The 25628-nt window shown below is 41.9% G+C and overlaps 1 protein-coding gene across 3 annotated transcripts in view; it reads right to left on the bottom strand.

The window, feature by feature from the left end:
- Positions 1 to 25514, bottom strand: part of rtkn (rhotekin) — a 56044-nt gene extending 30530 nt beyond the window's left edge. Inside the window, exon 1 of one of the 3 annotated variants that reach the window (XM_035657850.1) lies at positions 25076 to 25512. In XM_035657850.1, coding sequence (XP_035513743.1) covers positions 25076 to 25186 — 111 coding nt within the window. In that variant the 5' untranslated portion in view covers positions 25187 to 25512. Of the gene's footprint in view, positions 1 to 8192; positions 9722 to 25075 lie in introns of those variants that run through there. The other 2 variants (XM_035657851.1, XM_035657853.1) reach the window with 2 other exon arrangements.
- Between the last annotated feature and the right edge of the window lie 114 nt (positions 25515 to 25628).

Consider the following 25628-nt stretch of genomic DNA (forward strand, 5'->3'; position numbering starts at 1 on the left):
ATATATATATATATAAAAAACTATAACTACACTATTCTAACAAATAAACTGCAATCATTTTATATTAATTGTGCAGCCATACTACATATGCATCTATCCATTATTTATTGCCCCTCTTATTTTCTATAACAGAATCCCTTGTTTGTAGATGAAACACAGAAAGGGAAAACAATTTATCCTCTTGTTTATTCAAGTTGAGCAGCCCCCTACTGGCCATAAGATGGCATGGCAACATCTACAGACACTATAACAAGATAATTCACTCCTCTCCTTCACTCTAATTGGTGAACTATGCCCCATGTCTCAGAAACGCTTGGGTAGCCTGTAAATCTAGATTATACCTCATCTATTGCAGTCACAAAACCACTAACACAGACATTCATAATCAATAAAACAGCATCAATGTCTGCAGCATTAAACATCACAAGACATTTATGTCATCAGTGACACATAGCTATTGCAACCTATACCTTAGTATTATGCAAGTTAAAGCAACAGTGATCATATTCAAAGCTATATATAATGACTGTCAATCTTGGTGGATCTTACAGTGACAGCTGCGGTTACCAACTGTGAGGACGTGTGCTATGTTTGTGTGTTTTATGCAGGCCTAAAATAGTGCCTCAACAAACTTACACGTGTAGTTACATAACAACCAGCCTGTGTCCAGTGACATACTGACCAATGGCACTGTGCTTCAGAGGGGTTTGGTGTAGCAGGGGTTAACAGGGGTCCTCAGTCCAGTTAGCTTATCTGTCTCAGCCAATCATATCGAGCCATGCTTCTCCCCAGAACCAATAGGAATCCCTGTCCAGTACCTTAGTCCATCCCAATGAAGACTGAGTGGATTAACCTTTTCATCTCCTAATGATGACAAGGTTAAAAAGACATACACTGACATATGGACACCCTACAACTCTTGACAACCTATAGAAGCTCTACAAGCTTTTTTTAAAATAGCTTCATTAATCGAGGGGACAAAGGAGGACACAGCAGGTAATGGAGTCAAAAGGTGTGTGTGCTTAGGTGTGTGTTTGTGTATGCAAGGAGAGAGCAGAAAGGAGGAAAGACTATGGTACTAACACAACTCATCTAGCTTTCATAGGGTATTATACACATCCCACACCCACACCCACACACACACGCACACACACACACACACACAGACCTTCTCCTAATGTGACCCTGAGATTTTGACCCCAAGTCCCAAACATGACATCATCCAGCTGGAGAGTTTGTTCCACTGATCTCATCATAGTGAGACAGAGAGGCTGTTTTTTTGGGGAGGGGTGTTGTTTAGGGGGGGGGAACAGCTCAGCCATGCCTCTCAACGCCTCGTACCAAAACAAGAGGCCCCTTTCATGGGCCTTGGCCCTCAGATCTACCTCAGCCTAAAGCCCCAGCTCCTGCTGACCCGCCTCCAAACCTTGGAATTCCCCAGTGACGAGTTTGCCTTCGGCATTTAGGTTTTCGTCAACAACACAGACATCCATCTTCTCAAGGCAATCCAACCAACATCAGTCACATAAAACTTAAGCTAGTTTCTTGTTGCAGTGATAACAAAGCCCTCCGCAGATGCTGTGAGGCCATTGGCTCAGCCTGTCACAAACAAACTTGCTATTTATGTGATGTTACTGGGTCTCTTACAGACTGTGAAAATTAGACATGGAGACAGAGACAATAACGTAATTAGATCATATATGAAGGAGAGAAGAGATCCTCTCTTGTCCTTGATGAAAGCAGAATGGACTCTCAGATGGTCAGACGGCAGCTCTCCAAATGCTGACAGCGTTGTTCCACCTGCCAAACACACACACGCAGCAACTTCATGGCCAAGGATCCTGCAGTGTGTGTGCAGTGATTCAATTAGACACTTTGGCTTGCTGCTTAAACAAACATCACACACGCTGCCCCAAAAGACACAATCTTTAGGGTCACAAGGACGCTGGTGATGCTACAGATGCTATCCACTTCAGGGGAATGTTCACTGGGGAATGGATTGTTTTAATGGTGGTAATTGTTTGTTTAGACAGCTCTTGCTTCGTATTTGTCCTCCGCCTCTCTGACTCCCACCTACTCTGTGTTCCAGGGTGCATGGTAACAGTGTTGAGAGGTATAGAGAGATCAGAGATCAGAAAGAGAGAGATAAACATACAGAAATAGATTTAATTTATTCATGCACACTTAAAACTCGCCCACATACTTTGCATATACACCATCAAAGGCACATGAATCAATAAAGTCACTGCATCAACCACAAACTTACAAACAACCATGTACACTGTGCAGTTTATCTCACAAGTTAGAAAGCATAAAAACAGAGCGTAAATTGTATCCATATGGACAAACACAAAAGAAACATCCACAGACTCAATTAAACACATTACCAAATGCTCCTTTTAACACAATGTGTGTGTGCACACATTTTCAAAGACAACCATCTGATTAAACAGCATGTGCCGCCAGCTGCATCTCCAGAACATGTTCAGATGTTCTTAATTACATGTTTTACAAAGGAATACAACATTTTTAATATCGCCACTTGAAAACAGTGACTCATGAATTGTTGACATGATAAGTCAAACATAGCTTCAAATCCAATCTGTGCTGATTTGAATAATGCCTGCAGTCTCAATTCAAACTGGTTAAGTGCCTCCATTTTTTCTTTGCAGCTGCAAAAAAAAATCCTTTAACTTCTAAAACCTGTGTGCACAGGTGAAAGCAGAAAGAGTGGAGAAGGAGGATTAGAGAAAGGTGATAATGAAGGGTGAGATAAAAGAGTGTGGAAATAAGGGCTGAAAGCTGAGATAGAGCCAGAGAAGCGAGAACAGCAGAGTGAAATTATCAAATAGATTCAGGCAGAGATAGCGCAGAGAGGGAGGGGAATGACAAAAAGAAACAGGCTGGGGAAGGTGCAGGGATTCAAGTCGATGTTCCAATAACAGCACCTCTCAGTTTGGCTTGGTGTTTTTTCCTTCTCGCTCTCCTGGCTCACGCCTGCTGTTTTTCAAAGGAAACTGGCTCAGGTCGCGGCATCTAACCGATTTCTGCTCACACAGAGTGCCTATTCAGACCTGAACTGCTCCTCCTAACCACTGCATGGGCGATGGCTGGGGTGGAGACTGGGGCACAGGGGGGGATAAAGCACTGAGATGAAGTCCAGGGGGGTTAGGGGGAGCATTGGGGTGCAAAGGTGAGGTGGGGAGCCAGATGGTTTGGAGTCAGAAGACTTGAGGCTGGCAGGGAGGGAGGAAGGTTTGGAAGAGATGGCTGAGGGTCAGGATGTAGATGTGCGGTTCCAAAAAGGAGAGGAGGGCTTGGTAGGGAGCGATGGGTGTGTGTGATGTGATACAAAGCCTCCTTTCTCCTCTACCTCACACACACCGTGCCTGCTTTTGGCATACAGCACTGGGAGAACTGGAACTCACTGTAGCTATCCATGGTACAGATGCCAAAGACACACTTCAATACAAATACACAACACACACAGCAAACAGACTGAAACCTATGCACATAACACTTACAAATGAATAAACTTGGCTGTTTCACTTTATTTTAGGCTGTTGCATGACTGTAGGAAACTCTTCCATCTAATTTAAAACAAATGCAAAAAGCCCATTAAAATAACTCACATTCACGGTGAAATCCAGGTTTGTAAACCTAATGTACCTAATTAAATCAAAGCACTACGCTTGATTATATAGCTTACAGTATTGGTTTATTATTAATCTTTGCAAATATTTACTCACAGACTCTCAGGAGCACACAGACGCACACAGACGCACACAGACGAGCTCAGCAAGGAGCAGTGTACAATGAAGTGGTCCGTTGTGGAGGAATGTGTTTTGGCTCAGATACGACTGTGTATTCTGTATCACAAGAGAGCGAGCGCTGTTAGCTTTAGCACACCTTCCACTGAAGCAAGCAGGTCTGGTGTAACTTAGGCTACCTAAACAACCTCACAGCTGAACTAACATACACACACAGTCGCCTACAGATGCACACACAGATTTCAACTGCTGACTGCTTCTTCGTGGAAGGATATATTGATACTGATGAAAAAGCTACAAGGACAGAAGAGGCAATAAAATCAAGAATGAAGAAATGAATGGTGACAATGATAAATGAAGAGGATGATTGAAAGATTACAAATGACAAAAACGTCCAGGTCCAGGTAAGACAGGGCATTGAAGCTAAACTTTACATTGCATTGTTTTGCTGGCCCAAAATAAATAAGATCAACCTTTGCTCTTGCTAGAAATTCATCATGAGGGCTGAGATTCATCAGTCTGACCAGAGCGCACCAGAGGATACAGGTTTACTGTCCCTGAGCAGGCAAGGATTAACTGCTGTCAATTTGGCCTTTGCCCTCCAGGACCTCCTACATTTAGAAGGCATGCAGGGTTTGCGGGGTCCAAATATCTGTTACCAGAGCTGATACCCAAAAGGCTTTATTACAGAAGGGGAATGTTTTGTCTAAAATAGAAACAGGGGTTGCACTGATCTGGGTAAACAGACTAACTTCTGATAAGTCGCACTCAATCAATCGGACAAGGCAGCTTAGTGATCTGAGATCAGAGAAAGACAGTGGATACCAGTCAACGGATATTTAAGGCCAGTCTGTGATGTCTAGAATTTACAGAACTATCTGTGGCATGGCCACAGCTAAGTTTAGGGTTTGGGAGCGTGTGAGAGGTCAAACCCGAGTCCCGGGTGAGGCAGCAAAAAACTCCTACCTGACCCCCACACAAAAAGTCACCCTCGCCAACAACGGTCAGAGGTTGGGCGTCCACAACTGTCTCTCTCTTTTGGCTTAAGGACTTCTATAGAACTGGTTAATAAATATTATTATCAACCTGATTACTAACACAATATCCTAAGGAAACAAAAAGCATGAAAGGAAATGTTGTTTGTTGTTACACATTTGAGAATGCTGATATACAATCAAAATGAAAAAGCTTACAGATTTGAACATTAACTGAACTTTAGACTATTTCAGTGTTGCACTTCAGCACATAATTCAGGGAATCTCTAACCAGTTGCTCAGTAGCATATTCTTAGCTTTACTTCCCAGGTTGTGTTTTTTACAGGTTCAACAAATGGTGGTGTGTCAGTTCTGGGTCCTAATAGCTACAACAACTGCAGCAGAACCCAAAAAGGGAACCTCTTAAATCTTTCATCAGATGATATCACAGGTATGATCAGCAATAGCCAGAGCTGTTGCAGCTAAATGTCCCAGGCTGCACCCCTTCTGAGTAGAGCTGGGCTACTCTGACCCAGTGAGGTCAACACACATACACGCTCACACATAGAGAAAGTATTGTGCTTTCGAAACAATGACTGACCTACAGAATGAAATGTACAGGACAAATCCTGCTTTTATAAGTTGGGCAAAAATGAATGACCTCAGAAAACCTTTTATCAGACGTCCACATTTAACTCTGGCAAAGCCACGACCCATGTATTCAAGGCCAGTCTGCAGGCTAAAATTAGACCAGGGAGAAAGTATCCATCTACGGCCCTGTTGCTATTGATGGGGAGAGGGGGACAGGACAGGGGGATGGAGCCTGAGAAGGCGAAGAAGGCCACAAACCAGGATATGAGAGGGAAACATAAAAAAAAATAAAAAAAATCTGTGTCCGGGTCTGCGATGACAGGAAATGGTGTGTATGTCTCTATTAATGGCAGTGGGTTCAATGACATCATGTTGTCGCTCCCGGTGGGAAACAGTAATTACACAAGACCATTTCCTGCTTCCCATCAGCCACCTCTCTTCTGAGAGCAATCCTGTATTCTGTGGGTAAAATTGTACACTTTGCAAGTGAAAAGGCACTGCAATGACTGTCTTATGGGCCTCATAAGAGAGGAGGGAAAGACTAACGAAAACAGTGCACTGGAGCCAAGAATGCAGCCATTTCTATTATAACAGACTTGTTAAAACCTGGAGAGCAGAAAAGTTACTTCCCACTGAGCTTGAAAATAACACAATGGCTGCTCTCTCTTCCCTCCTGACACAGCAATTATATGTGGCTGAGGAATGCTGGAACCTCAGGACATGCATGATCTTCTCACTTTTTAATTTAAAAGGACAGACACTCTTTATCTTTTGAGATGACCAGTACAGACCAACAAGGTATTACTGTTTATGTTATAAATGTATATGTGTATGTGTGTACATGAGGTGGGAGTGTCTTTCAGTGTTTTCTCATGTTGCTGCAGGGAAGAACAAAAGGAGGAGAAAACAGTTTACGGGGTAATAACTGCAAGTTGTGATTACCCAACAGGACCATTTATGAAAGACGCTGGAGCAAAAAAAAACATCCATAGCTAGCTGAAATTACAGTTAGGCTGTGGGCCGTGCAGCTCAGCAAGATACAAAGAATCCCTGTCTCATAAACCCACCCAGGCAGAAGAGACATGGGGGGGAGAGAGGGGAAGAGAGAGTGACTGTGTGAGTGTTTACTAGCAAAAATACTTATATGAGCTGAAGACGAATGCAACTTTGTATACGACAAACTGAAATTCTCACTGGGTTATTGCAGAGTAATACCTCTCTGCAGCTGACCGTGACCTCTGTACCCCCTCTAACAGAGGAGAGGCAACAAGGGAGTTTTCCCATAGGGCTAAATAAGGGCTCATCGTCTTGTTATTATACATTCCTACCCTTTAAATTGCATCTACAGAAATAAAACTGGAATCAAGACAACAAAATGCTTAAATGGACAAAGATCTTCAGACAGAAATGCCTGTTATCTACATTCCACCATAATGCCCTTGATTCAATATTCAGACAAAGTACCACTTTCCAAACTAAGCCTGGCTGTAAACAAGTTTATTCATCAAAGGACGCTCTGTGACAGGAACTAATAAGCAGATCAGTGCACGATAAACTTGGTAAAAAGACCTCGTGATAGCCGATTTGTGACATTTCAGGCTCCAGCCACTACAAAAGCCTCAGGGAAATCCCTTTTGCAATGTACCCTTGAGCATAAGTGGCTCTAAAGTGTAATGAGAGTTTCAACATTTAGGGAACTGTAACATCCCAGAAAGATAATAAACTGGACTCCATACAAGCTGAAGATGGTGAGAGTGTGTGTCATTTCATAGTTGCCTATCTCCGCTTATGTGATAAAAAGCCAAAACACCTGGCACGCTCTGTGGCATTTGGCACAGGTAGATAAACAAAGACACCTCACACATGAAAATGATGCCAGAATGCTAGCAGGTACAAAACACCAGTGAGTGATATCAGCTCTCTTACAGCCCCTGTGTCACACAGCTGACGGCTTCTTGGACTGGATTTCAGTTGACTTAGTGAGAAAGAAAACTGTCTGCTTTTTGCACCTCTAAACAGCTGCAGCACAGACAGCCAATATCTCTTTGGCTTATGGGGCCAGAAAATAAAGTATATTAAAATTTTCCTTTGAAATTCCTGTAACATTTCCAATGACCATGTGTCTCCTCTTCCTTTCAACTCTGTCAGGAATGAAACAGACACATTCTTCAGCTATTTCCTTCATTAAAAGAACAGAGATTGTGGAGGTTTGCAAAAATGTGGTTAGATATTGCATTAGTGATCCCTTTGTCATGTTGTATGGAATGACTCCTTTCTCTGTCTTTCTTACAACACAATACTAGCCTACACTCACACACTCACACTCCCATAGGGACTTATGAGGCCCATATGTGCAGCTGTGGACTGTGAATGAACCCCAGTTGGAAGGGGAGACACAGAGAGAGAGAGAGAGATGGATGGCATGCAGTGTTGTTTTCTGTTTGCTGTTAGTGAGAGCTTTGCCATCTGTAAACGGGGAGACCACACAGGTGTCTGCTCTACTTGTTTGTCACATAGAAATATCCTTCAACCAACCCCTCTGTAAATTTTGCAACATACTGAGGCACAGCTGCAGACTCAGTTCGTTAACACAGATGGACTATACTTAAAGGGGGGACAGACGTGTTTGAAAAAAAGATTTCAATTACGACAGAGCCTGCTTGTATTCAGGTTGAATAGCCAATCAATCAAGAAAAAGAAAGTAAAACAGTCTGAGACATGATCACACATGCTTCTTCAACTGACACACCCCAAAGCTTTGAGGTTGTGTGAAAACAGGCAAATAAAAGCAACACAATTTCTTGCAGAGGGTCAGAGACAAGTGGTGGTCAACTGCAAAACTCAAATAAACTTTTACCTGTAAACTGAGGGCAATCTGGCGGATGTACATCATGTTGAGGTCCTCCAATATCCACAGTTTTTCCTCCATGTTTGCGAATTTATCAACTGGCATCCTTTAGGCAGATATCCACAGAATTACTTCTCCTTGGAGTTAATGATCTGGCTCAAACTGCTTCCCCGCAGGTACCGGGGAGAGAAAGTTCATTATGACAGTGTCCTGTTCTGTCGCGAGTCATACAATCAGTGCGTAAAACAATGCGTAAAAGTTCCGCTCCTCATCCAAAACAAGACTAGTCGCTCCGGGTAAACAGACAGAGGTGGAGTGGATGACAGCATCGGCTGCACTGTAGTAACCCTGTCCATAAAATCCCCCAACCCGTTCACGGCGCGTATTCTTCTTCTCTACTTTTCTCCGGGCAACAAAGATTCTCTCAAACACCCACAGTCAACACCCAGCGGTAGCGGGGAAAGAATGGAGCCTTTTAAAATGCAGTTCTCTTCTTTGTGTCCCTGTGTCCCAATTGTGAATGCCGTCTATCCTCTGTGTGACAAGAGACCTCTCCACAAAAGGGCATCGCCTCTGCGGGAGTGATCGACACAACTACTCCACTGTGTGCGCCCTGGCGCTCCCCAACTCGCTAAGTTAACCCCTACGACGCGCCTCTGGTGATGGTAATGAACTTTTTAAAAAAAAAAAACAGAAGAAAGAAGAAAAAGAAAGGGAGAGATTACTGTAGCACTCCTCCACGCCCCTTTAAACAAACAAATGGCTAAATACCCCAGCACCACACAAGCATGGCGGGGTGGGGGAGCTTTGTTCTTTTTACCGGCTTGATAATAAATGGAGAAATTATAACCGTATCATCTGGCGCCGGTCATGAGGGGAGGCAACAGTGAAAATGTACTCAGATGTTATCCAACACCAACGTGATTCAGTAAATATCTAGGTGGTATACATTAGTGAATTTATATCACTCTGCAGTTCCTTCTTTTTAGGAACTTGTTTTTAAAACAATATTGAAAAGATTCACCCAGATGCAACTTTTGCAGCTCAGATATTTGAAGAAGAAATTGTGCAGTTTAGTAGGTCACAGGGTCGGAATCCTTTGGCAAATTCAAATACATATTTCATAACTCAGAACCCCAGTGTCACAGATAGTTTCAATCTTTTATCGCGTAACTTTTTAAATATTAATTTAAGTCTCTCCTGGCAATTCTTACTATATCCAAAAAAAAAAAACATTAACTCCCTAAAAAAATCAGTCAACTTCACATTCAGTGTAAAGTTAGATGGTACATAAATATGAAAAAGTTGTTTTTGAAGAAAGAAATATTTCCCTACATTGAAAGAAAAAAAATCATGTTTAAGTCATGCGCCGGGGCAAGGACAGTCTCCGTTCCCATCACTCCAGCTGTTTGGTGACCAGTTTCCTCTGTCCTCAAAACAAGATAATCCTAAAATTCACTCCATGTGACTCTCAGCCATAAACTGCACTGAAGGTTCCGCTTCTGTCCTCTGGGAAAAGTGGTTTACAGTCAGTCTGCCTTCTCTCTTCAGAACATACACGACAAGTAAGAGAGCATTCTTCCTGTTCATCCTCTCCAGCGCATGTGTGTGAGAGCGAGAGGGAGAGCACGTGTGTGTGTGTGTTGTGTGTGTATCCTTCCTTGGGGAGAGGGTGAGATCAAGCTGCGTAAACCACAAGCTGACCCCTCAACAGGAAACCGGCGTCACATTGCGCACTGACCACTGAGGCACATTAATTAAAACACACATTCTTCTTCTGGTGTTCACCAACACCAACGCAAGGGGAGTGGACCAAGTGATTTCAGGGAGTCACTGACTGATTTCAAGAGCTCATCATGAAAAAGAAGATCATTTCATTTTTGATGTATGTTACTTTGACATGACTTTTAGGACCACTCCTCTCCACACACACAACCATATGGCACTCAATCACTCTGAAAGCATGTTCTATTCACTCTTTTACACAGGCAAACAGTGAAAACAAAGGAGCTGTAAAAGCCCTTTCACCTCGAAGGAGAGGAGCCAGGGCTGCCAGTAGCAAGCCGGGTCATTTCCCCAAGAAAAGCCTCCACCCTCGAGAGTTTAAATCACCCGGCTAATCTGTCGCAGACACCGACATGCACACTGTAAGAGAAGAGATTTATTGTTCTTGAGGTGGAAAGAGAAATAGTTGAGGTGAATGCACAGAGGGAGGGTTATGGGTGCTCGCAAAACATTCTGGGGCTCTTGCACAAGTGTGTGTGTGTGTGTGTGTGTGTGTGTGCATGCATTCGATTCACAGTTCACTGCGTGTAGATTCATATCCAGTCAATCCCCTCTGAAAGTTGATCTGGCATGCTGCTGAACTGGAAAAATATTCACTTAACAAGAACTCAAACATTATACTGAGTTGTGTTAAAACGGGCTCAAGTGATACTGTTTTTCTCACAGCTGTTCTCACTTCTTCTTTGTTAGATGTGGCTGTATAAAGAATGAACAAGCAACAACAGAACAGTTTTCTACTCCAATGCCACTTAATCCATTTAGTCTTTCTTGAGTCACTCTATTACACCAGCTGCAGGTCCTTGAAGCAGAACATGCTGCAGGTAAATCTCCCTGCAGTAAAACACAAAGACTGACACCTTATGACAAAAGCCCAGAGGCTGAACAAAAACAGACAGAAAACAGCTATTATCTCAATGACAGGGCACGCGGGCACGCTGGCAGGCAGGCAGGCAGGCAGGCAGGCAGGCGGGCGACGAGCTCAAACACAGAGCATCACTGCTTCTTGGCCAGGAGCCACTGAGGACGAGGCAAAATCAGGTATTGAGAGACAGTACATCAGTGGTTAGTGGAGAGGCCTGACAGCTTTAGGCCTGGCTGGGATTTTGTTATGTTAAACAGAGATTGCCTACTGATGGGATGTGGATTTGCATCTTGTGACTAAAAGCTAGGTCTGACTGTAGCGGGCCAGATGTGCTAATTGGCTGCGATGAGGGAGGAGTGAAACCAATGTATTACACAATCAGTTAATCCAACACCAACTCTGAGGTTTGATCAAAACAGGGAGGATTAGGTAAACAGAACACGGACAGGAATCACTTGTTCCATGAAAAGATTAGAACATTTGGGTAGAATCTGTCCTCCCAAACACACACACACACACACACAAACACACACACACACAAACACACACACTGACCCTTGCATAATAGGTTCTGAGGAGGTTGGACTGCTTTCAAGACAATAGCCGGTGCATTACTTGTTTCTGAACGGATGTGTGGAAGAATATGGAAAACTTCCTGTCCATGCACCTAATCAGCTGGAGGAAACATACTGGAGTCAGAGTTAAGGATCACTCTATCAGCCAGTGGTGCTGCACCAAACAGACATATATATAGTTTTTGCAGTGGAGGAAAGAAAACATATTAATTGTAAGAAATATTTTTATTTTAATCCTTTAAAACACCAGTTGTTGGTCAATTAGGTGGTGATGTTTTAGGCAAGGGGAAAGGTTGTTGAGGCAAATGGATTCTCAACAGCTATATAATTCACTGTAATAAAGCGTTTTCTATCAGATTTAATACCTTTTTCACCACAGTATTGCAGAAATCTAGGAAAACAGGGCAAGTCTGATGGGGCAAGAAACACAAGCTTTCAGATTAAATTTCATCCAGGTTATCAAAACCACTTTATTTGGAGGGAAAAACAAAAATCTGTGCACCAGAAATGTTAGTAAAAACATTTGGTAGTAGTAACTCTCATTGCACAGGAAACTGCACAAGTGTGGCTTGTTAAAGGACCAGTGTGTAAGATTTAGTGGGATCTAGTGGTGAAGTTGCAGATTGCAACCAACTGAATACTGCTCACTTTCCAAGCATGTAGGGGAAAGTATGGTGAAAAGGGCCCTTTCTAGAGCCAGTGTTTGGTCTGTCCTTCTGGGCCATAGCTAATATGGCTGTTCAACATGGCGGCCTCCATAGAAGAGAAACCTCTCCCACTGTAGATAAAAACGGCTCATAAAAAGGTGACAAAAACAGAACAGAATTGTATTTTCAGGTGATTATACACTAATGAAAACATACCTATGAATATTATATGAAATTTCTGCCTCCTACATGTTATAAATTGGACCTTTAACCCTGATGGATATTTACATCAGACAGTTTTGGCCATAACTTTAATGTTTCCCTTCATTTAGTCTTTTAATTAAGCTTGTCTAACCTGGAGGTTTGTTTTTTCGGTCACACTCAGGTTTCTTGCCAATCAGACTTCTTTTTAGGAATGATGATGTGTTTTCTGGATCTCTGCAATTAACTTGGTGAATTTAATGTCATTGTTACCGATGGGAATAAAGGCAAAAGCTATGAAAATAAGAGACTAGTGGTAATAAATCCTTTAATATCACCAGACTCATATGTTTCAGAATACAGTCTTCAGACAGGCAGTCTACAAAAGACAAAAAAGAACCCTAAGGAGATCCATGTGATACTCTGGAAAGTGTAATGAAAACAAACACACTGATGATTATCTTATAAGTGTCATTTTCAACGTCTAATCGGCACCATCATAGCGCCTCAGATAGCAAAGCCACCTTTTATCTTCACAACTGTAGAGTCTGTGCTAAAGGTTAAACGCTGTCTTTAGATCAACACACAGTGTGGCAGCAAAATAGGGCAGAGAAACAGGAGAAGGACCAAGGCCAGCCAGGCCCCAAACCACAACAAAGCATCCCGACTGTCATCTATATCCAATCTGAAAACTGAACCCCACCCACACCACGATTCCCACTCACAACTGAGACATATGTACACAGACACAAACCTACACTTACATACACAAATACACACCCAGACATAAACAAACACTCTGTGAACCATGTGAACATAGTATACACACACACACACAAAATTAAACTGTGGCAGAAGTGTCTCAAAATATGAGACGAATACAGCTGATGAAGGTTTGTCTAACTGATTATGGCTTGTCAAACCAGTGTCCTCCCTGTTGATTTGCACAGGCCTCAAAAGTAAAATAGGACAGAATTATTACAGAGCTTTCACTAAGTATATTTTCACACTCTCAGACATTTGATTACACAAGGACAGTGAGAGAAAAAGAGATATCGTTCAAATAATTTATAGTCAAACGCTGAAAATGGGATCTGAAAAAGCATCAGGTTACAAATCTGTTCCTCTGAAATGTGTGTCAAATAAAAAGATAATTCATAAAAGGTCTACGGTTTTTATACTTTATAAGATAAGAAAACAAAGAAACATTTCTGTGATTGTGCACAGTTACAGAGAGAAAAAATTTCCCATCAGCAAAGGGGCAGACACACAAAGAAACCAGTGAAAGTTTAAAAGTCAGTCTACTAAAAATAAAAAATAAAATCAGCCTAAACAGATTTGAATATCACAGGACTTCAATTACACGGCTGTGTCACGGCAGGTACTGGGTCACATCTGTTCGACTTGATGACAGCAGCGTGTGACGAGATGTGAAACCAGACGTATCATGAGAGAAATCCCCCTGGAGGTCAGTTCTCAGTTATAGAGCATGAAAAACCTGCGCTGACAGCTACGCAGCCATAACTCAGACACAGAGACGCAGTAATGACATTGTAAATCTCGTCGACGGTCTACCTTGTTATTAGGTGTATCAGTTTCAGTCTGTAACGTCTGAGTGATCTAACTTCTACTTTCAGATTAGATAGAGGGGATGTTATGATGATGCATGTCCTAGAGAAAGTTCTACTCTATATCTATGATCGAAACTTGAGTAATGTTATAAATGAAATTTTGGAAATGGGCCCATGAATCATGCAGCTGGTGTTCCTCTTCTATTGGATATCCTATATTACAAAAAAGGATGTATGCGTCACAGTCCATAGACCAGCTTAGAAAAGCCGGGGGAGAAGCCTGCCTCATCTTACACAGCGAAAACATAACAGGGAGGCTTTTTAGGACCTGATTTAAACCATCTTATTTCTCAACATCGCCTCTTGTACTGCTTGCCATGAAGGAAAAACAGGCTCAGTCATACACAGACACATACATACTTGTCAGAAGTAAGCAGAACACTCCGGCTGCTTCCTAGAATTATTGCTGACTTTCAGGAACGCTACCTCAGCCAGTCACAGGAGACTGCAGCATCTCATCACTCTGAAGGACCGGGCAGCTCAGTGAAAGAGAAACTTACTCGTTAGGCAATTCATCTCCATCGATTTCTACCCTCAGGGGTGCAGGCTGTGCAATATCAGAGCAGGATATGTGTGGATTTAAGAGGATATGTGCACTGAGGCAATTCATTTAGTATTAAAAAATGTGAATGCTTTTCTTAAATTATTATCAATCACTGCAAGGTGAATATAAAGTGAATATCAAAAGAGGTAACGGAAAGGTGAATAAGGAGAGAGGAAGGTGTGCCGTTCCTGCTACAGAATCTGAAATGGAGCAATAGCTCCCTCTGCAGAGCAAAAGCAGCAACACAGCAAAATGTGTCACCATGTGAGACACGATTTAGTCAGATAAGACAGATGTGTGTTCATATAAGAGTTCTAATGAGGAGACTGACAAAGAGACTGAATGTTACAGACGGTAATGTGCTTGAATTCCTTTTCAGGCTAAACCAGACATGACAAGGGTCCACAGACATGAGGGCGAGGAGTGAAGAGAAAGACAGAGACAAAGAGAGACACAACAAAACTCAATGTTCCATATATAAATAAGGGGGCTGTAGAAAAACAAATGAAATTCAGCTTTTTTTATTTGCCATGAGGTCACTCCTGCCAGACCATAATAAAATATTTTTAGCAAAGGCTGCTGTTTGTAGTAAAAGTCTGTCTGGACAAAATCTAAAACAGAAGCCATAAATGTAAACATCTGCAGAAACAATATAAGAATCTAAACATCTGCACCGAAGACATGAGGGAGAGCATATCTCAAACTGACAAGCAGAACATCTTTAAAGGTTACTGGTTTCTGCTCAGCTAGGGGCAAGGGAAGAAAGTCTAATAGGCAATTGACTGAACTGATTCAATATGCGTGAACCACTGTCATTGATTTTGTTTAAATGAAGTGAGATATTTAACCTGAACCCTTCGTTTTACATACCCAGCTTACATGTTTTTGATCAATGCACATGTTCCGGTTTGAACTGAATTTAGCAATGAATTTATGCTTAATAAGATGTTTATTTGAGTTATTTTAGTTGTCTTGCTTTCAAGAACACATATTTGAGTTTTGTTTATTACTTCACCCATAAATTACATCACCCAAACCATCAGCCACACACATCCATTAGTCAGCTGGTTTTCTCATCTGGTTGGCTAAAACTGGGGATTCCCCTGGCGACAACTGAGTCTGTATTACATATACACATACAGTACATATAAAACACACATCCCCATCATTTTGAAAACAAATTACATATTGTATATGGTACAATGAGTGTGTAGAAACTGATTACATGGTCAATTTGTCTCTCTTTTTTTTTTGATTAATAGAGTTTCATACTGTCGTTTTATCCATTAAAGAAAATTGTAAATGAAAAAATACCCACACAGATTTCCTAGATCTCAAGGCGGTGTCTTCCAATGTCTTATTTTGGCAACATTTCAAAGGTATTCAATTTGCAATCACATAAAACAGAGAAAAGCAGCAAATCCTCACACTCGACAAGTTAAAATGAGCAAATATTTGCCATTTTTGCTTAATAAATGGCTCAAAGAATCCATTACTAAAACAGCTGATACACATTTTCTGTCTAGATGATTAATCGACTAATCGTCTTAGCTTTAATGGTTGAACACTTTTTGAAGAGACTCACTGCAAAAGGTGCATCACATTCGGTTAGATATTAACTGTGAAATAACTAAATTTATTTCCTCTTGTCATAACAGTGAAAGTCTGGAATTTTTAAAATCGTTTCCAATTCAAAACATTAAATATATTCTACATATTTTTTTAATTATTCATGAACTAATTTGGACACTGATGATTTGTCTTATGCTGCCTGCCAGATGTCTTTTAATGCTGACAAATGGTGCTAACTGGCATTCAACCTGATCTACCTATTATGAACATTTTTGGTAATATATGATTGATAAGTCAACATTGAAGTCCTTTTTCACAATAGTTTATTTTGTCGACCCTCTATACTTTATGGTATGCCCGTCGAGGCATCCACAGTTTCATTCACACCTTCAGTAAAGGTGATTAAGCGTCCAAATCCACCTTAGTGAACATCCAGACAAGCTGATCTCTTTCTTTTTCTTGACGTAGGCAATAATGGAAAACTAGCGACAGACACGATAAAAATAATTGCTGAGAGAGCAGGAACAACACAGCGATACAACAAGATCTGACACCACACCGTCTGCCACTGGGCCCAGTAAACAAACACATTAAAACACAGGCATGCTGGCAGGGACTAGTACACTATGCAGCATGCAGGGAAGGCAGACATGCATAATAGACCCATCTGCTCTCATAAAGTCAAACACCTGCTCGGCATCATCAAAACAGAGAGCAACATCATTGGTGGTTATGCCCCTTTGCCCTCTCCTCTCCACAGATACATCCACTGATCTCCAGGCTGTGGTGCAAAAATCTCCTTTCATCTAAGACGCAGTTTTGGATTTAGACTTAATGCTGCACTAAATTATTTAGGAGAAAAATGTCTGTTTTTATAGTGTGAGGACAGAAATGCAATAAAATACCAATATTCATCAACTAAACACCTACAGTTTCTGGTTATTACCACAGTTCACAGCAGGCACACAGGTGACTTCACTTAGACTCATCACTTGCTCAGTGAGATTGCACAAAATGAAAACAATTGTCCAAATCAGTGCAGGAACAGGCATGCACATTACACCTACCCCCCTCCCACACACACACACCTCTAAACATTCCTCAGTATCGATTCCTTTCACAGCGCATTATTCATCTGTGTGAAAGAGAGGCCCTGACTCCATCTATTTTACAATAACATCAGGTAAGTTATGTGATGTATAGAAGCAACGGATAAAAAGCATTTGTCCAGAAAAAAATGAGAGAACAGGCTGGAATAGAAAGAACAGCAGAAAGCTTGTGGCATAGTGGGCTGACATAGACATGCCCCATATTCTTCAGCCTTAATGACCGTGTGAAATTGAAGGTTAATGACTTGTCCCTGGTGAAGTTACAAGCTAAACTTGGAGCATACAGTGTCATAATGGATTCACACAGAGTGCAAAGTGACTTTCACTGCCTATCTGAGTTCGTGCTACCTTATTTCAAAGTGTTGCCAATATTCTCAGTTCGCCACTGACCTGTTTGGTTTACATGTCCATACAAAATGTAACAAACCCTAGACATATCTGCTTTGTGTGTTACTTTTTTAAAATGTATAACAGGGGAGAAACAAACCAGCTTCTTTTATTCTCATCATTCGAGTAAGATTTACTTAAGAAAAAAACACTAAAAAAATGGATGCACAAAGTTACACAAATGCCAGCATTTGTAACTATTTCTCAGAGTACTCAGCACAGCATGTTTGTCAGGGAATGGCATTTTTCCACATAGAGACAAAGCCTCTTGTGTCTCTAAGCCCTCTGTGATAAGTCAAAGAGGGCTGACAACAAGTGTCCTGGACTGTAAATGAAACCACACATCGGAATCTCTGTGTGTATGTGTGTTGGTGTCTTTTTTGTCAATGTTTAACAGAACATTGCGCAGTGGGGGTCTTATGTTCACAAGAAGAAGATACCTTTGGCATGAGGCAGTTAGGTTCTGTTTGACAGTCTGTTAGTGCCGGACTTGATCGGTTATTGTTACGGTCTCTGGAGGGGTGTGTACACAAAGACAAACAGTAAAAATCGACTGAGAGATAAAAGGACGCCTAACAAACAGTAATCTTCTATGGCTGTCTAGAGGTAAAGACAAAGGAGGACTTCCTCTGTGTAATCTGGATCAGGAAAGTGGGTTAGCCTTACAGTACACGATAAAAAAGACCAATTTTCCTGCTATATCAGGGGACGTGAGCCTCAAAGAAGTGGTGTGGCCCACATAATGTGGTTCTCCTGGGAAAGGGAGGCGTTGAATTTGATAGATTGGGGAGAAAGAAGCAGTGGAAGGACATGAAAGCTCACAGAGACAGGAAGCAGGTATAGAGCTGATGGTTTACATGCAGTACGCTTCGTTAATGTCAACTATTTACATTACCTCAAACTGGAAGAAACAACACATTGTTTTACTGTATTACATTATTTATGCTCTAATCTAGTTTATTTTATACCTCTTTTACTCAGGCACTGTGCCATTCATATTTTCTGGAAGAGCTTAGTTTACAACAAGGGCTGATCCCAAATCCCTCCATTGTAATATTTCTCCAGTATTGCACAGTAAAAATAGGGAGACAAGAAGGGACTTGCATGGAAACCGTTCTGGGTTACTCAGACTAAAAAGCATTATCCACTTCAGTAACCAAGGTAGAAACTGAATGAGACAGGTTTGATGATGCATGGAGGAAGTTTCCCATGTGGGAGAGTGGGAGAGTATTCAGTGATTACGCCACCTCCATCTATCTCTCTGTCTGTCTGTTAACCGAGTCACTGCCAGTGACAGCCTCGCTCAAGACAGCGTACACTGTGTGAACAAAGCCCGTCTATGTCTGACAATATGCAATGGACCTTGCTCAAGGAGACACTGCTGCTTAGTCACTGTCTGAAGGTGTGTGTGTGTGAGAGAGAGTGAGAGAGAGTGAGCGAGAGAAACAGAGGCTGACAAAACTGCAGTTATCATGAATGACTATGAAAAGTTTAAAGCAGCAGCTTTCATTCAAAACAGAAAAATAAGAAGGGTTTTCAATGTGTATACATGGAGAGGCAGACAACTGTGAACTGGATACTGACTATATGTGTGACTCACTTCCTGTGTCTGTGTGTCTCTATGTGTACATACATCTATCTTTGCTCTTTCTATTAATGCCTTGTTCAGAGTGAAGTCCTATGATATACAAGAAAGTATCTGTGGTTGGGTGTGGTTCACTTGCAACATCAGCAACAGACCCTCAGCTGTTAAACTGCACCCTGACACCAGTTGCCACATAGAGACACAGGCCACTAACCACATTCCAAGGCCAAAACACTTACGCCTAAAAACATGTATGGCCCTCACACTGAGGCAGCCAACTCTGGATCCATTTACAGCAACGTGAACCTAAAATAGATGACTGAATGGCATCAGAACACCGTAACAAAGCAGCAAATAAGTGAAAGAAGAGAGCAAAGACATAATATCTACAGCTAAAAATGGAAACTGTCAAAAATAAATAAATACATACAGTACAAATTAACATCAGATTTTACCCTCATGATGCCAATTTTACTGTTTCTCCAAGGAAAACATTCAATGGTTTGTCCAGCATGTCCGGTCAGTGAGACATAGATAAGATAAGGCTATGAAGGAAAGTGCTGTCCTTGGGTCTGTTTAGTGGACCAGTGAAGGGTCAGCAAAGCTATGACACTAATTTTGTGTGCGTGTCATATGAAAAGGGAAAGAACAGACATCCTCAGGGCATTTGAGACCCAACAAGTGAACAAATCTACAGTATATGAGGATCATCAGCTGTTGTTCAGATAGCCCACAGTGAAAATTAACAAATTAGAGACTGAAAGAGAATATCACTGCATAGCACCAAGGACATTATGTGAATTACATTCTATGTATGAAATTTCCCAATGAACAATAGATCTATTGTGTTAAATAATAAACTACAACATAACCTTGCCTTGTTGCATGAAAAGATAAAGAATGTGCACATGTGAGTTCAACAGCGAAAGAAGTATGAATCTTTATTAAATAGTTTATTTGAACAATAAAGCTTTGTTCTGTCTTTCACCAAACTTATTAGGCAAACAGTCCAGTCATTACCATCGGAACAATAGCAGGACATTGGCTGAATCTTACTCACGGATGGAAGAAACTGAGATTAAACAATTTTTCATTTGTGCAAGCAGTCAGAGGCTGAGTGGGAACAGTGCTCCACAATGGTGTTCACACAAAGCCTGGGTAATAAGAAAAAGTTAAACATTTGCTAGTTAAAATATCCCTCAACATACCAAGAAAGCATCTAAGCAGAAAGCACCAGTGCTTGAGCATTGTTTGAGGTTTTTAGGGTTTTAGAAGGTTAAACTTTTCCCTGGCATCTCCTCTGCACCCCTGCAGTGTTCAACATGCCAGAAAGCCCTGAGGGTGCACACACACTTTACAGTTCATACAGTTCTAAACACTACTGGGTAGTCCCACACTAATTTGGAAGATTGAGCTGAAAATCCCATATCATAACTCCCTCACAGAACTCTATGTAGACCCCGCTTGGCAACTCTGACACTTTAGTTGTTCAAAAAATCTGGTATAATGCATCCACTCTTAAGAACCTCCAGGCCCCTTTTGCCCGGCATTTCATGCCCATGCACAGGGATTGGTTTGTGGCTACGGTGCAGTGATGGCCCATTGTTTTCTGGGTACACAGAGCTGCCTTGAGAGGGAGACTTGGGGGAAGTTTTGGCATTCCTTAAAAACAAATCTTTTCTCAATGGGTTCATGGTCTGAGGTGCTTCCTCTTTGCTGGCAAAAGTGTCGTCCTGGCAACATCTATACGACCTCTCTCCCTGTGTATGTGGGAGGGCAAACATATGCTTACATAAACAGGCTTAGTTCATCACAGTTTTCTGCCAGGCCACATTAAACACTAGCAGGAGCCACACTGAGAGGCTGCTGAGCATGAGGCTGCTTACGGTGCAAGGTCTGCCTCTGAACTATAAACCATACATCCAAGCATCTGGAGAAAACATATCAGTTACACAATATATCGGACTTGGGAGAAATAACACCAGGACGCATCAGTTTCCACTGATAAAATAAAATATTCCTCATACCTGAAACATCAGAATATGGAGAAAAACAAACAAGTAAACATTTCTCTAGATCTAACAAATTCTGATAAGAGCTTCTTCTTTTGCAAACTTTGCATTAAAAAAAAAACAGTGCATAACATTACCCAAATTTTAGGCTAGGAGTTACTGCACTACTGGTGTGACCAACACATTCTTTTTAGGGTGGGTGAATACATGCTGAGCAAAGGGAACTCCCAGAGTATCCAAAATTTCACTAAACCCACTAGTATGTTCAGTTTGGATACTTACTGGTGAGAGTGTGTGGATCTACAGGGTGGAGAAGGGCAGAGCACCAAAAACCAACCAAACCACAGCCCGAAGCTGTTAAAGCTCAACACAAATGGTGGATTCCCAGACCTTGCCATACACTCCTGCAGGCTAGGAACGCATGTGGGTGGATGGGTGTGTCATCACACATCCATCTAACCACTTCCTGGCCCTGCATAGCTGGTGGTAGCCACAGCAGTGGGGACTGGTAGGGACCATCCTTGAGTTAAACATAATGCGGAGTCAGAGCATTGAAATAGAAGACATTCCATTCCCACCTCCATAATAATAACCACACTTGCCCAGGCTCCCACTGCACGCATGGGTGGCTTAAGCTGAAACAGCGGAGAAGGCAAGGAACAAGACATATCAGAGTGCAGAGACACACTGGTGGCCTTGTGGATCAGAGAGGAGGGATGTAGAAAGCAGATGTCTTCTCTGCTCCCACTGAGAGCAGCAGGCCGAAGATCGACAGGACGGCTGCGGAATGGATTTCTGGACAAATACTATATGAGCATGTAATCGTTTGCTCAGTTTCTCATTCTGCTTCCAATCTCTGACCGTATTACCCTGTCAATTTGTGATACGCACACAGCAGAATGATTCAGCACCACCAGACCTCAGAGGAACACAGAGACACAGACTGTCAGGACTTCTCTTGATAATGCTGAGACATTTTAATTATATTCACTTGGAAACAATAACTTGCAAAGGATATAATAATTCTACACGTCAAACTGGATGGCTGCCAATACTTTAAACATTTTAATCATTTATTTACATAACTGATTATGTACAGTTACATCACAATTAGGCACATAGTCCACAGAAATCCCCAAAGTCTGGTTCTGCAGTCTTAATAATAGCAGTCATTTAGTCTTACAAAATAATGCTCTTGGCTTCATTTGGCTCCAGGCACATTAACACACAGTGTGAGAGCTTTTTTTAGACCATTATAATCCATTCAAATGATAGTGTCCCTTTAACAACAAACGTGTATTAAATACTAAATTCTTAAGCTGATCAAATATACATGGTTCACTGCTGTGAATATGGCCTAATGTAAGAGTACAGATTTGAGGCATGTAGGGAGAGAAGATACGAAATACACATTTTCATTGCTCATATATACACAAACAAGTGAACAAAACAAAGTTTGTACTACTCTTTTTGGGTTCAGTGCAACAAGTCTTTCCCTATCAGCTGTTTGAGCATTGTGCATTTCATTCTCTGATAACATGTCATTGACTGACAGAAATTCCAGACAAACCACCTTTACATGCAAACATTTACATAAGAAGCTCAAATATTGGCACGAATGAACACACACACACACACACACACACACACAAACGTGATATCCCCTGGCACAGTGAAAAAAGGGTGCTTTCACACCGAGGTAGCCTGCTTCATTGAAATGCCACATACTGGTTCCACAGTGGCACTGAGCGAGTCCTAACACACAGAGCCGGAGGAAAGTCCCAGTCTCTGAAAGAGGATCATTAGCATTGGAAACAAAGGCAGAGACACAAATTAATCTTGTATGAGAACCAGCAGAGAGCAGATTACACAGTTAAGGAAGTAGTGATTGTTGTTGTGAAAAGAACGGAAGTCTTTACCCTGATTAATAACTAATGCTGAGACTAAACAGGGTAAAGTAATAGGAGTTAGGGGTAGAGTACCCATGAAGCTTGATTTAAAGATGAATGGGATGGTTTGGCATATGCCTGGTCAGTCCTTCTCACAAAAAATATTTAAAGAACAGCCTCATCCCACTTCTGCTTCCTCCTCAGCTTACCCTCACTGGACCATGTTGGCCAAATAAATATAAATATAAATATGTAAGATAAGTGATGAATGACTACACTGGCTAAAAGAGGATGTGTGCCACTGCTCATCTCTCTTATCACAGTGCCTCTGAGGAAAATTGCTTACACTGTTTGTACGCTCTGCAGACAATCAGCAACTCACACCATCTGAAAATAAACCTGAAAAAACATGAGCTCATTCACTCCCGCCCGAGAAACTGTACAGACTTAACCACATTAACACTACTGCACCTCCAGGAAGTGTATTGTGTTACTGGCTTTCACCAGCTCGACTGTCAGATATGAACTCACACGTCTCAGACACCAGATCAGGCTAGTTCTGACTGCAGATCAATATGACAGTGTCCCTGGCTTCCCGGGGTTCAGTGGTGTTTTCCTGTGACATGAATTATAAAGAACTAGTGCACATAAGCTGACAATGTGTATGCCTGCACACACACCTGGACAGCAAGAGACATTCAGAGAGGGAAGGAGAGAGACAGGACAATACCCTTATCTTTCCCATTTGCCGTATTGCAACCATTAACATTCCTTAAGTATCCTCTTACCATTGAGCCCCCCCCCCCTCCTCTCTCGCTCCCTCATACTCTCTCTTCCACACACACATCCCTCGTCTGTCTAGTATTACCAAAACAATTCTCTTCAAAAACTGTGTACATCTAAAATGTGGATTTAGTTTTAATTTTACAGACACAAACACCCCTAAGACAGGAACATGTTTCTGACAGAATAACCAAATACCAGCTCACTAAAGTGAAACCAAAGTAATATGCAGACTGCCCAGGGCACACAGGCAAGTGTGTGTGTTTGTGAAAGAGAAAGAGAAAAGGAGGAGAAGAGAGATAGAAAGAAAGAGGGAGGACTTTCCATCAAAACACTATTAAAGTGGCCCGTGAGTAAATATAATTAGAGGTTAGATTGGAAGTCGCTCCTGCCGACAAACAGTGGTTAATATGAAGCAGATGTTGACATGGGAGCTTTGCAGAGAGGAAGAGGAAAACATGCATGAAGAGTACCAGTTCTAATCCAGTGATAAACAGCTGAGAGGGATACACAGGCTCCAGCTCTGACCTAGTTCTCAACTTCTGGCTGCAGCCCTTTTTTGACTGTTCCCTTGCAGGTGACTGTCCACATGCTAGAGTCACAACTAAAGCAGTGAGTCAGAAGTGAGGCAAGGTGTTGGACATCCATGTGCTGAACAGAGTTTTCAAAGTTTTTAAACACTGCAATGTTACTCAATGAAAGTCTTTGAGAATTAGGTGAAGATCAAGGGAAGATACATCTCTTGAGAACAAAATAAAAGTGTATAATGGATTTTAGAAATTAAGAATGGGCCATTATGAAAGACAAATGTCATGCAATAACCATCTGAAAGTGCAAGCATCACAACAAAGCTATACAATATTAAACCATGTAGGAATATTAAAACAATATCATGGGAGATGGAACAAAACATAAAGCACATTTAACTTACTATCAACCCACTACTGAGTACCACAGACACACTTTGAAGTCTCTGTAGGAATATTATTGGTTTTTGTTAAGACTCGAGTAAAATGCAAAGTAGTTTGGAAAATGCAGCAATTAACAGCTTTAATCTCAGAACCTGAACGCAACAGCACAGCTCCCCAGTGTAATGTAATTAAAATGCCGCACAAAGCAAAGCAAACACTCAACTGCCTTCGGAACAAGATTAAAAGTGTGCCAAATAAGTTAGTTTGCAGAGGCAGAGAGATCAGTCAAAGCTGTAAACAGAGAATCCCCCATAGCGCGCGTGTGTGTGGGTGTGTGTGTGTGTGTGTGTGTTTGTTTGTTTGTTTGTTGGCTGTGTGTGGTGGACAATCAGAGTCTACCTGTGATGTATCCAGGAAAACGCTCTTTCTGAACTTCCCTCGCCGTATCTCCATTTCAAGGGCAGAGCCGCGGGCAACGGTTGCTCTCGCTGTTTGATTCCGGCAAAACATCGTCTCCGCTTTCTGGCAACTTCACAGATGGTCCTGTGCAGACTACTGAACTTAAAGTGAGCGCGAAGAGAGGAATCGCTTAGAAAAGTGCCAAACAGCCTAGCGCAGATCCAGGCGGCACAAAACGGCCTCACCGGAGAAAACTCCCAGGAGATTTATGCAAACCCCGAATCAAACACTGTCGTTTCTTCAGATGTGGGAGCTGAGACTGGAAGAAGTCCACAAGCGGGAGGGGGGGAGAGAAAACAAATTTACGGAGTCTTCCTTCCTTCCTTCACAGCTGACTTTTCACTTTTCCAAACACTGCTCCTTGTGCGTCCGTCACTGACACGGTGACACCCCATGTGGTTCAGCTGAGACCTAACTTTGCCCTGTCCTGTATCCAGAGACCTCTACCGGCGATGGATGTCGTGTGCTCTGCTCCGCTGAGATTTACTATTGC

Source organism: Morone saxatilis, unplaced genomic scaffold, assembly GCF_004916995.1.
Source record: "Morone saxatilis isolate NCDOM2014 unplaced genomic scaffold, NCSU_SB_2.0 Contig16, whole genome shotgun sequence".
Classification (NCBI taxonomy): Eukaryota; Metazoa; Chordata; class Actinopteri; family Moronidae; genus Morone; species Morone saxatilis.